Genomic DNA, 12,995 nt, shown 5'->3' with positions numbered 1-12,995 from the left:
TTCTTCTGGTTCAGGAGGACTTTCAGCTCAGGGGTCACCCAGCGGGGGTTGTTTGGAAAGCATCGTAGCCGTCGTGTAGGCACAATGCTCTCCACACAGAAGTTCATGTAGTCAGTGATGCATTCAGTCAGGCTGTTGATGTCCTCTCCATGAGAGCTTTGAAACATGCTCCAGTCTGTGGTTCTGAAACAGTCCTTCAGTCTCTCACTGGCTTCGTCTGACCAAACTTTCACTGACTTCTTCTGTGCCTTTTGTCTCCTCACCAGTGGAATGTAATGGGGGAGCAGATAGACGAGGTTGTGGTCTGAGCGTCCCAGAGGGGGGAGGGGGGCGGAGGTGTAAGCGTCCTTAACGTTAGCATAAAAAAGGTCCAGCGTTTTATTGTCCCTTGTTTTACACGTGACGTACTGGGTGAGCGTGGGGAGGGTGGAACGGAGAGAGGCATGGTTGAAATCCCCTGTGATCAGCAGGAGAGCGCGGGGGTGCTGTGTTTGCAGATTGTTTACAGCGGCGTGGATCCGCTCACACGCGGCGGCGGCGTCCGCGGAGGGAGGGATGTAAACACAGAGCACGATCACGTGGCCGAACTCTCTCGGCAAGTAATATGGTCTTAAGCTCACTGCGAGAAGTTCAACATCCGAGCAGCATATCTGCTGCTTCACGTGAACATGCGCCGCGTTACACCACCTCTCATTCACAAACACCGCCAGCCCTCCCCCTCTCTTTTTCCGCTCCCCGCAAAAGTTCTGTCCGCGCGGATAAGTTTAAAGCCGTCCGTGGAGATCACTGAGTCCGGGACAGATCCATCTAACCACGTCTCCGTGAAGCAAATAATGCTAGCGTCTCTGTACTTACTCTGGAAACGGGTTAGTGCTGTGAGTTCCTCGGTCTTGTTCCGTAAAGATCTAACGTTCCCCGTGACAACCGATGGTAAATAACCTTTCCTCCGCTTCGTCCTCCCGCCCCGACATCCTCTCCGCCTCCTCCGTATTTCTGCGGGGATGTATAGTTTCTCAGCGTGGTGATGAACGGGGCCGCAGCGCGAGGAGTCGCGTAGTCCGAGAAGCTGGTTCCTCGTGTAGATCAAGGGACGCTCGGAGTTGCGGACAAAGGGATCTCCGCTCGCGGCATCGAAATGTGCCGAAAGTAACAAAAATATAATCAATAGAGTCCCAAAAGTTGGTTTCTTCAGGGCATCCAGGCTCAGAATACCCGATGCGGTATTCAAAAATATACATGCAATCCAGAAAACACAATAAAAAGGAGAAAGTAGGAAAAGAAGGGATACCGCCGATGTGACTGGCTGCTGCCTGCGCAGCGCCATCTTGGAAAATATAGGAACAACGGTTCCAACCTGGTAAGTAGGACATGTAATTAACCAATTCAAAACTATGAAACATGTCCACATTACATCCATGTGAATTCGGAGGAAGGGTGTCACGTTTACTGCTATGATGTAAGTAAATAAAAGTTTACGGAGTTGCAACTATCTTGTTTCTACTTCTACCATACTTTGATTTTCTGACCATCTTAGGCTTATGATCCAATGCTTTATACATAGACTGAGTGCCCCCATTTGGTCAAATAACTATTTGCAGAACTTTTAAAAGGAAGCCTCTCAAAGCATTCAACATGGCAAGGTGAGTGGATCCTAAGGAGTGCTGTCTCCTTAGTGTTGCATGTTATCAAGAAATTATGTTATATGATCATTGCTGCAAAAAAAAAAATAGTAATAGTGGTGAAATTAATTTTGTTTCAGTGGTACATGTCTATGTGGTCACTTCTGAGTTGTGACACTTATGGCACTATATTGTGAAGCAGCTTGGCTTAGCTGGTGATTAATTATGTTATTTACCTGAGGCTACAGTCACACCTTCACACTGGCCCGTTATACAACTTAAAATGACACATTATCACATGCATTTAATTGCATACCAGCAACAAGCTGCAAGACTTGAAATGTTTACTGTAATTCATATGTTGTGTGTGCATACAAAGGTTTTAATTGGCAATTACAGTATAGAGCTGTTCTTTTTAAGCTCTTTCTATAATGAATGTTCTAAATTTAACATAATTCACGTTATTCTGTTTATATGATTAAGCATTTCTAAAAGTTAAAGCTTATTTAATTAGTTGAATGGAATAAATAATGACAACAGAGTTTTCAGCTGCTGTTTGCTTGAAATGCCTTTCTTCTATGTAGGTGAGCAAACACGTTGCGGTCTCTCTTTAACCGCAACACTTTGCGGTTAAAGAGAGACTTCGCACAAAAGACCTTGAGCTGCTAGCTGTTGTTCTAAGGCCGTACATGATTCCCAGGGAGTTTTCAAACATGGTCGTGATAACAGCCTACATTCCTCCCTCTGCAAACAATGAAGCAGCCTGTGACATCATAAACAGCGCTGTGAGTAGAATAGAGGAAGCACCCACAGGCTCTTCTAATTTCAGGGGATTTTAATCATGTGCCCCTGTCCTTCACCTTCCTCACATTTAAACAATATGTTACATGCAAAACAAGAGAAAAATTCTGGACTTATAGTATGCTAATTGCAAAGGGGCAAACACATCCTCAGCCCTCCTTCCCCTGGCCTCCAATCACAATCTTATAAATCTCCAACCTGTTTACATACCACTGGTGCTCAGGGAGTCATTGGTAACACGCACAGCGAGGAGATGGTCAGATGATGCACAAGAAGCCCCGAGAGACCGCTTTAGCTCCACTACGTGTCACTTTGTGACCTTCGAGGGGAGGACTTGGATCAAAAAACAGAATGCATCACATATTACACCGTCTGTGTGGACTCCACTATTCCTTCTATGAAGGTTATATGCTTCTCCAACAGCAAGCCCTGGATATACCCAGAAATAAAATCTTTCCTGAGGGATAAAAAAGGATTGCAGGTCAATAAAGAAGAACTGAGAGATGTGCGTAAAATACTGAGGAAAATCAGAGAAAGAAAGAACAGTTACAGGAAGAAAATGGAGTCACAGATGCAAGAACAGTGAGGTCTGGAAACGCCTAAAAATCATCTCAGGTCATATACAGAACATCCAGGCTGTAGGTGACTGGAGATGGTGAATGAGCTGAGAGAGGACTTCCTGAGGTTGGACCAGCCAGCCTCCCCAACCCAGACTAACATGATGCAGGCTCCCTCACCTGCCTGTTCTTCACCCCCTCCACTTCAGATGACTCCACTAATGAGCCCCCCCCCCCCCCACACACACACACACACACACACCATTCTGTACTTCTCAATGCTCCAAAAGACAAACATTCAGCAGAAGACCAAACTGAGGAAGGCTGCAGGTACAGATGACATCAGCTCCAGGCTTCCGAGGTGCTGTGCAGATGAGCTGTGTTGCATCATGGGGCACATCTTTAACATCAGCCTGAAGCAGAGGAACCCCAGAGACCTCACCAGCTACAAGCCAGTACCATTAACATGGCACCTGATGAAGACCCTCAAGAGGCTGATCCTAAACCATCTTCACCCCCTGGTGAGGTCTTCATTGGATCCTCTGCAGTTTGCCCACCAGCCTGGCATCAGGGTGGATGATGCCATCATTTCCCTGCGGCACTGAGTTCTGGCCCACCTAGAGAATCCTGGATGCATGGCAAGGATAATGTTCCTTGATTTCTCCAGTGTGTTCAACACCATCCAACCAGGACTCCTGAAGGACAAGCTGGAGCAGTCAGGGGCTCAAGTCATGCGGCTCGAAAGAGGGGGAGCAACGTGGACGTAATGTGCATCAAGCTAATAACAACTAGCATCTTAACTATTTAGATGGGAACTTTACTCACCGTTTTATGTCACTCTTAAACATTGACACATTTCAAATAGACAACGCTTAGCCTGGCGGAGCGGGGATAAGTAAAGCCTGGCAGATTGAAGATTAATACACTGGGGGAAACCCTGGTGGACTCTAAGTACCTGGGTGTTCACCTGAACCATTAACTGGATTGGACTCATAATACTGATGGTCTTTAGGGGAAGGATCATAGCAGACTCTTCCTGCTGAGTAGGCTAAGGGCTTTTGGAGTGCAGGGGGCACAACTGAAGACCTTCTTTAACTCTGTGATGGCAGCAACCAACATCTATGGTGTGGTTTGTTGGAGCAGCAGCTTATCTGTAGCTGAGAAGAAGCGGCTGGATAAGCTCATTAGGAGGACCAGCTCTGTCCTGGGATGCCCTTTGGACCAAGTGCAGGTGGTGGGAGTCAGAAGGACGGTAGGAAAATCACATCACTGATGGACAATGTCTCCCATCCCATGCATGGAGCGATTGTAGTGCTGGAGAGCTCTTTCAGTGAGAGACTGCTGCATCCCAGATGCTCTAAGGAGCACTTCCGCAAATCGTTCCTCCCAGCGGCAGTCAGACTGCCGCTGGGAGGAACCATGACACTTATCTTCTACTCTTGGTGTTTATTTAGAGCTAACTTTAAATTAGACCGGGTTGCTGTTTTTCCTTCTACTCTTTTTTTTTTTTCGTTCTCATAACTAATAGTGTGTAACTATTTGTGTGTTTGCCACTGTCACTCCCAAATTTCCATTGTGGGACAATAAAGGAATTCTTATTCTTATTATACTGTATAGGTTCAAATGTGAAAGGTAAACAATAGTAAACAGTAATGTTTCCTGCCCTGATTTAAAAGAATAAACGTTTTTTGGAATCTCAGGCTTTCAAACAGTTGCTTCCAGATTTGAGGAGCATAGGAACTAAATGTGGCATACCCGTGTGTAGTTGTCATGAAAACACAGTATCTGATGGCCTGGGGAGGGTCTAAATGGTTCATATTGTATTCTGTGTGCTGTTTGGATAGGAAGCCCTTTTTTCTGCCATGGTTTTTGAGGTGGCATAAAAACAGGTATATTTATAGACTTTGCTTAGATGTTGACATTCAGATCTGAGTCCATGCTGACACCTAGCTTTTTTTTGTTTTATTTGCATGCTCTGTGTTTTGATTTCTAATCTCTCACATTTGGAAAATAAAAATGCCCATCTTTGCTACAAACAACTGAAAATAACTTTGACCCATGCACTTATGTTTTTGGATACTCGGATTTAGTGCCTGTGGTGGACTGTTATCAAGGGGCGATACCAAAATACAAATGTATATATTGTGAGCATGCATATTGTAGGAGATGTTGTGGTACTGCTTCATACCACAATTGGATATGACACATGATAAAACGTTTGACCCAGATACAAGTGGAATACGATGATCTTCCTTCGAAGGGTGTCTGGGCTTAGCGTTGGAGATAGAGGAAGGAGCACTGCCATCAGGGGAGAGCATCAAATATAGCCATCGCTTCTCCACAAACTGACTTCTTTCTCAAAAGAAGTCAGTTTAGGTGGCTTGGACATCTTATCAGGATACCTTTCTTTAAAGGTTTTCCAGGCCTTGACGCAGACCCATAAATTGCTACATCTTTTCTGGCCTAGGAACACCTTGGGATCCCCCAAAATTAGCCGGAGGATGTCGCTGGGGAGACAGACATCTGGGTTTCCCTCCTGGACATGTTGCTCCCTCAACCCTTCGGTACCCCACATGTGGTATTTACCTTGATTTGAGTTCTGGCCTGTGAAATGTGATCTAAACCAGTTTAGCTCAGTAACCAAATAATCATCCCCTCTTTACCGACATGCCAATGTCAGGAAATTGTGATCATCTATATGAAATGCAGCAGTGCAGAATCCTAAGCTTTGACTTAGAGGAGCTGACTGTCACCCTGGTTGGTCAGCAGGGGTAATCATCTTGTTGGTGTGATGATGTTTTTCACCAGATGCCAACCCATTCTGTTGATTTGACAGGTTGTGAACAGTTTCATTCCAGATTATATGGTGGTAGGAACTGCAATGGAATAAGAGATTATCGATTTCAGACACTTGTAAAGTTTAAGGGATAAAAGTGGACTGCAGTAGAAAATAAAAAAAATGGCTGTGAGGATAACTTATTTACTAAGTGTTTAGCTAAAGCTAGCTACTGCAATTACAGAAGTAAAGCTTAAATAGTGCTCCATAAATTATATTAATGTAAATTAAAATGTAATGATATGTAATTATATACTTTTTCATCAAGACTTTTAAGGTGAATCCTAGTGAACGTAATCAAAATCTTATTCTCAATGGGTTGATTTTCCATCTGAATGTAAGACTATTTAGGAACCTTTTAACAAAAATGGAAAAACATCTAACATTTTTAGATGAAAATGTATGTTATTTGGTATTCCTTCAAAGTAAACTAAGATTGCTTAGGATATTTAGATTTAACCACAGTTTTTTTCACTTGATGCTGACTCAATTCATTCATGGATTGGCTTATTTTTGAAGGGAGTGAACTTTTCAGTTTTGAGCCAATCAGAAGTTTTTGAACTTTGAACACATTGCAGACCTTGTGACTAAACCTTCATTTAGGGAGGAAGGAATGAACTGTGTTAGACTAGCGATTTTTACCACAATGATCAAAAGACTGTCTGCTCTGGTTCTTCTTACAATGGTTTGTAAGTATAACTTTTATTTAATTTGTTCATACTTGGTAAACAAGATATCTAGAGAAGTTTACCTGTTGAGTTGAATTGTGCACTGTAATGTGATGAGATCGTTGTCGTTTACCATTTTTTATCATTTTGTTTCTTTTTTAGCTGTCACTCTAACTAACGAAGATCCTCCTCAGATCCCTTTCAAAGTGGTTGACGTTGGCGGGAATGTTACTTTGCATTGTCCAGTTTCGAATACGGGAGGCAAATTCTTCCACTGGTACAAGCAGCCACTTGGACATATGATGCAGACTGTCGCTTCAGCAAGTATAGCTGGGCTAAAATTGACTGAACAATTTAAGAACAATCGCTTTAACCTAGCTGAGGGAGCATCTCAGTACTCTCTTACCATCAAAAACATCAGTAAGGATGATGAAGCAGCATATTTATGTCAAAACGGGACTGCTTATTTTCAAAGTTTTGCTGCTGGTGTCTACTTGGCTGTGAACGGTAAGCTCTGTTATGTAAAATCAAACGGATCATTTTAGGTCAGATAAGGTTTGCATATTATAGTTGTTGTTATTAATTAGATGATTTTTTTTTTTTTTTTTTTTACTGCGCCCTAGACTGTAACAGAGAAACAGTGACTCGTGTCAGACAAACTCCAGAGACAGCATCAGTCCAGGAGGGTGACATGGTTACTCTCCACTGTTCTCTTCTCTCCAAGACTCCTGTGGTCTCCAGTCAATGTTCAGCTAAATATGATGTGCACTGGTTCAGAGTGGGATCAGGAGAATCCCATCTAAGCTTCATTTACACTCACAAGAACAGCAGTGACGCTCACAACAGCAGCTGTGTACACCGACTGTCCAAAACTATTAGGAACTCCTCAGATACTGGGATATACTACTGTGCTGTGGTCACGTGTGGAGAGATCTTGTTTGGAGAAGGAACTAAAGTAGAAACAAGTATGTATAATAAAATATATACACTAAGAAACACACATTTTATTTAGTTTAATTCTGTTCAGGATGTCGGGTGGGGCTTAAAACTGTCTCAGCTGTCAATGTCTAACTAAAATAACAAATCTAATAAGTTGATATAATTTTTGCGTTTGAAATATTTGTGCTTAGTTTAGGCAAAATGTATCATCACAGTGTAAATTGTCGGTTATACAGTATGCACCTCTATCATATTACTTAAAGATCAGCTCTATAAGTTTCCCTTCTTTGTGTTTTTGAATTCAATTGCATAAGATTCTTTTTACTCCTATTTTTGAGTTTATGAATTCACACCTCATTGATATGCTGTATACATTTATTTATAAAGCACTTTTCAGTTACAAGACAGTTCAAAGTGGTGTACATGAGCTACTCCGGGCAAACTATCAAATCCTCTAACTTTAATTATTTAATAATATTTAATTATATACCTTTCGATGTTTGAATTTTTGCAATTATATGTAAAAATTGTCACAATAATGAATAACAATATATACACTATTAAAAGTTTCTTTGACATTTTTATTCTTCCAGATTCAAAACTCAGTCCAGTTATCATTGTACTGGGTGTGCTCTTGGCCTGCTGCGTGACTGTAATTGTTGCCCTTATTATCTACATATATAAGGCAGTATTTGAAAATTTGAAAGGTAGGTTTACCATACACATAACTTCATAAAATGAAGGTACAATAGATTCAGAAGTTGTTTTTTTCACCAGAGTATTCATGGCTTGTTTGACTTCAAACATGTTATTGTATATCTTTACTCACTATAATATAATATAGTTTGTACCATGCTTTGAGTGAATACTTGATTCTGATTGGCTGCAGGGTGTCCGTTAAAAAGTGTTATAGGATGCTTATAAGAAAAGTTCCGGTCAAATAGCCTTATTGTTCTAAGTTATTGCACTGGCTCAAATGTTAGCTGGTAACGGCAAAACAGTTGACAAAACCGAGAGTTGGTTACCTTAGCAACTCCTCACAACGAGAGATATTAAATAGTTCTTTTAGCCACTTATGAAAAAAAAACATGATTTTAATGGTATAAAAAAGTATTAATAATAGATATATATTTTGTATGTGACTGTGTTAAAGGATAATGCCCTTTGAGGTGTCCGTTATCAGAAATTAATGGGCTTTGCCGAGCATTAATACATCAGTACATTCATTTCTGAGAATGGACACCTCGTCGGACTTTATCCCTTACATTTTTGAATTTTTTGTCTCCTATTTTACAAATTTTTACAATAAGATGCAAGTGTCATATTTCTCTTTTATATCTGAACGGTATAAGTTGTAAAAATTGTTTCACAGTTGTTACTGTTGATGTGCTATTTTTCTATCATATTTAGGTAAACAGGGAAATGGTATTTGAGGGAAAAAAACTAATGATTTGTTACAGTTAAAGATGTAAAAATGTACATCCTCATAAAAAAGCACCATTCACTCATTTAATATTAGTTGTTTTTTAAATCAGAATGCTATATTGTAATAAATTTTCAATATACCAGCCTATTGATGAAAGGATGATTTTGCACACTTTAGGTGATTTCCGATTCTATATTATCTCTTTGTGATAGCTTCTTTTGCTGTTATTGTTAACAGTGGAAAATAACGGCCCAGCTCGACAACTAAAGTCATCAGGGAGCCAGCCAAGTGACAAAGTAAGTGTTTCATTATCACTTTACAACAGATTTAAGATCGAGTGCGATGTGCACCATTCAATTTTTATCCTGACTCACGAGAAGTTCGGCTTCCTTGTCTAGCACAACCAGCTGTTTTAAAATACTTCAGTTTTTTCGGTTTATTGTATGTTCTGTGGTTTACCATATGGTTTTCACTGAAAATTATGTATTTTCTTTCTAACTATATGATGTTGTCAAATTAGTCCGTAAAGCAGAATTAAGAATTTACTAAATAATAAGGGTTTAGGGTATTACTGTTTCACTTTAATAGCCACCTTTCTAATGAGCCGCTGTGTTTGGATCCTAAACTTTAACGGATTATTGAAAGTACAAGCCATCTTAACCATTTTGTTCTTTGTAGTTTTGGGTGTTTCTTATCTGCCTTTTTTTCAGTGAGAAATAGTGTTGTTTACCTTAGGATGTTTTGTACCGACCAAGCACCACTTTGTTACTGCCAAGTCCGTTTTGAGAACCTTTGATTCATCTCTGTAATGTTTCCATGGTCCACCACTAGAAAATATGCATTACTTACTCCAATAAATAAATATTCTAGGTCTCTTACAGCTGTCTTAATTCAATCTGGGCATCAGAAATCCCCATTTTCAAGTATCCCAAACAGAGATGAGAACCAAAATAAATGAGAAAGAATTGGAACACAAAGTTTTCAGATAACAATTAACAAATAAATTCGCTACATGCCAGATTGGAGCATTTGCATAAAACCATATTTTCATAATTCAATGTGATAACAAACCGCAATTCAAAAAGAAGAAAGATTGCTGCATGTGTTGGTAAAGGTAGCAAAATGATGGCAAATGTACATGATGATAATAATAATCCAACAAAATTAATCTTCACAGGATGCTGGTGCAGATGAAGCCAATTATGTAGCTCTGAATTTTTCCACGAGGAAGACAAAAGGCATGAAGAGGAGAACAGAATCGCCACCAGAGTGTGTCTACTCAGCTGTGAGAGCAGGTCATCCCACACAGAATTAAATGTCTTAGAGCAAGTCCTGTTTGTGTTAGACACAACAAGTGTGTATGACTTCAACAAATTAACATTGTGCTTTCGTAGGTGCTAAAATCCTACAGATTTTATGACCAAACCAGTTTTCAACCACGCCTTTTCTTCAATATTGGATGATGTTACAGAAAACAGCAGTGTATAAGAATTGTTTACTAAAAGGATCTTGTATCCAAACTGAGCCATTTCCACATTTTACTGTAACGTATCAAATATGTGTGTGGCATATATTTAGTTGCTTTATATTGCATTATAAACTCACTTGGTGTATGTGCCAGCAATCAGGTCAATCCAGGCAAACTGCAACAATCTTATTACATTGTCCGGTCATCCATCCATCCATCCATCCATCCATCCATCCATCCATCCATCCATCCATCCATCCATTCATTCACTAATGTAACTGTTGATCTTTGTGGGGGGCAGTACCTATATCTAGCATTGTGTAGTACATTGTTTCATGCAGCCTTTTTTACGCAATAGTTGCATTTTACGTGAAGATTTCTGGTATTTGTGCTAGTAACTGTTTGTTTAGAAAAAGTATTTATATATTATCTTTTGTCATTAAATTCCCTTCTACCAACATGCACTAAATACAATACATTAATGGTTTTGATTCTTCATGTCTTTGTTTTTAATGTGAGAGTAAAATAATAATGAAAATCTGTTGTTACTTGTTTTATTATGTGTTTTATTCAAGAAAAGTTGGAAAAATTACTACTCTGTTTTAGGGTAGAATACTGCCCTCTGCAGATCCTATAGGCAAGGCAAGGTAAATGTATTTTTATAGCACATTTCAGAACAGAGACAATGCAAAGTGCTTTACATGATTAAAATATAGGAAAATAAAACAGAATAAAACCGAGTAGGAAGTCAAAGGCAATTCTAAACAAATGTGTTTTTAATCTTGATTTAAAGGAACTCAGGCTTTCCGCAGTTGTCCCTGTCCCTTAAGTAGGATTTAAACCAGTAGAGAGCTGTACCGGAAAGGCCGACCCAGTTTTCCAGACGCTCTAACAGGATGGAGTGATCAACAGTATCAAATGCTGCACTGACGTCCAATAGTACCAGCACTGTGGTTTTTCCACAGTCTGTATGTATATGGATGTCATTAAACACCTTGATAAGGGCCGTCTCTGTACTGTTGTGAGCACGGAAACTTGACTGGAAAACGTCAAAGCGGCTGGTCGTTGTTAAGAAGATGTTTAATTGTTGAAACACAGCTTTTTCAAAAATCTTACTGATAAAGGGGAGGTTTGAGATGGGCCTGTAGTTCTGGAGTAGAAGTTTGTCTAATTTGTTATTTTTCAGCAATGGTTTGATAATTGCTGGTTTTAGAGACTGGGGGGAAATACCTGACAGAAGGGACGTGTTTTATATGAGTCAAATCAGACCCTATGACAGGCAAAACTTTCTTAAAGAAAACTGTGGGTAGAACGTCAAGGCAGCAAGAGGAGGAACTTAGCTGTTGAATGATCTCCTCTAAGCTTTTGTGGTTTATTTGGCTGAATTGGGACATTTTGTCAAGATAAGTTCCAGTTGGATACAGCTTTGGTTCTGGAGTTAGTTCATACACTCAGCTGATTAAAAATGAGAAGTGAATGGGTAAGACATAGTGCAAGCTCTTTATGAACCAGATAAAATGTCTGGAAAAGCTAACCATGAGTAAAAAAAATGTTTGCTGAAATGTTTATTACAAATACATCACAACCACAATCATTAGCGTTAAAGATGGTTTTAAGGTTTCTTTTTTCAAAATCAGAATAGCAGGAACACTTTTGTTGTTCAGTCACTTGCTGCTTTCTCAATAGCGTACCGCGCACGTGACGTCACCGTCTCAAGAGCAACGCCCCTTTTGCCGCTAAGGTAGGACAAACAGGTTGAGAGCGCACGTAGCAACCAGCCATTACACGCGCAACAGAAACAGCGATATGACCGACTTTTCAGCTGTTAAACTATCGCAAGAGGATGTCCTAGGCGCCCAATTTACTGGTAGAACTGTCGAAGAACACACCAACCTCCAGCTCAAACGATGGCTTGAGTGTCGAGGGCTTAGAAAGACTGGAAAACGGGCCGAGTTCATAGAACGGTAAGTCAATGTTTTTTTCCTGGTCGGCGTTCATGGCGTCATCGGCCATTTTTTCTGTTTGTAATCACCGTCCAGGAATCGGTATATTTTGCCAATAGGTAGCTACAAAATAACTGTTTACATACCTGACGGGAGCAGGCCGGCAGGACCGCGCGCTTTGGTGGCAGAGGCAGGTGAGCGACGCCAGAGGCGCCTTCGGTGGGTGACAGGGACCCAGACCAGGGGGTCGAGCCCGGCTCGGGTGAGGCCCACGGGAGGCACCGGGCGTTGGGGGAACGGAGGGGAGAGAGGAAGACCAATACGCCCCGGCAGCCGAACGCTCACACTCCCCAACCCCCCCGCGGGTCAGGATGTATTTTCGGGTTAAACTGTTGTGAAGGCCGACCGCACAAGTGTACCCAGCGCACACATTTCTCCTTGGCAGTCTTGAATTTCGGGAAATTAATGAAGAAAACATCCTTCATATGCGGCCTATCTGTCATGAATCAGAATTGGACCCAAGATTCTACCACGACAGGTCAGTGACGTTTTAACAAACTTTATTAAAAGACCGTGAGCAGGCGTCGGCTCTCTGGGCGCGCAGCTCACGCTAATGGGCTGGAACTCCCTGGAGGCAGAGAGACAGGTTAGTGACCGGTAACGATAGGCTTTGACAGAGAGATCAATCCGAGTCACTAACCTGACTGAGAGGAGAACCAGGACGTTGAACGGCCGAGA

At 41.0% G+C, this 12,995-nt stretch overlaps 1 protein-coding gene across 1 annotated transcript; it reads left to right on the top strand.

The window, feature by feature from the left end:
• The first annotated feature begins 6,429 nt into the window (after positions 1-6,429).
• Positions 6,430-10,748, top strand: LOC110369460. The gene is made up of 6 exons (XM_036127545.1): positions 6,430-6,502; positions 6,644-6,988; positions 7,105-7,446; positions 8,014-8,127; positions 9,084-9,142; positions 10,024-10,748. The coding sequence occupies exons 1-6, from the start codon at positions 6,460-6,462 to the stop codon at positions 10,159-10,161; spliced, it is 1,041 nt and encodes a 346-aa protein (XP_035983438.1). The 5' UTR covers positions 6,430-6,459; the 3' UTR covers positions 10,162-10,748.
• Positions 10,749-12,995: the final 2,247 nt, after the last annotated feature.

Source organism: Fundulus heteroclitus, chromosome 23 (genome assembly GCF_011125445.2).
Source record: "Fundulus heteroclitus isolate FHET01 chromosome 23, MU-UCD_Fhet_4.1, whole genome shotgun sequence".
Lineage (NCBI taxonomy): Eukaryota > Metazoa > Chordata > Actinopteri > Cyprinodontiformes > Fundulidae > Fundulus > Fundulus heteroclitus.
This window is presented reverse-complemented; position numbering and strand designations above follow the sequence as displayed.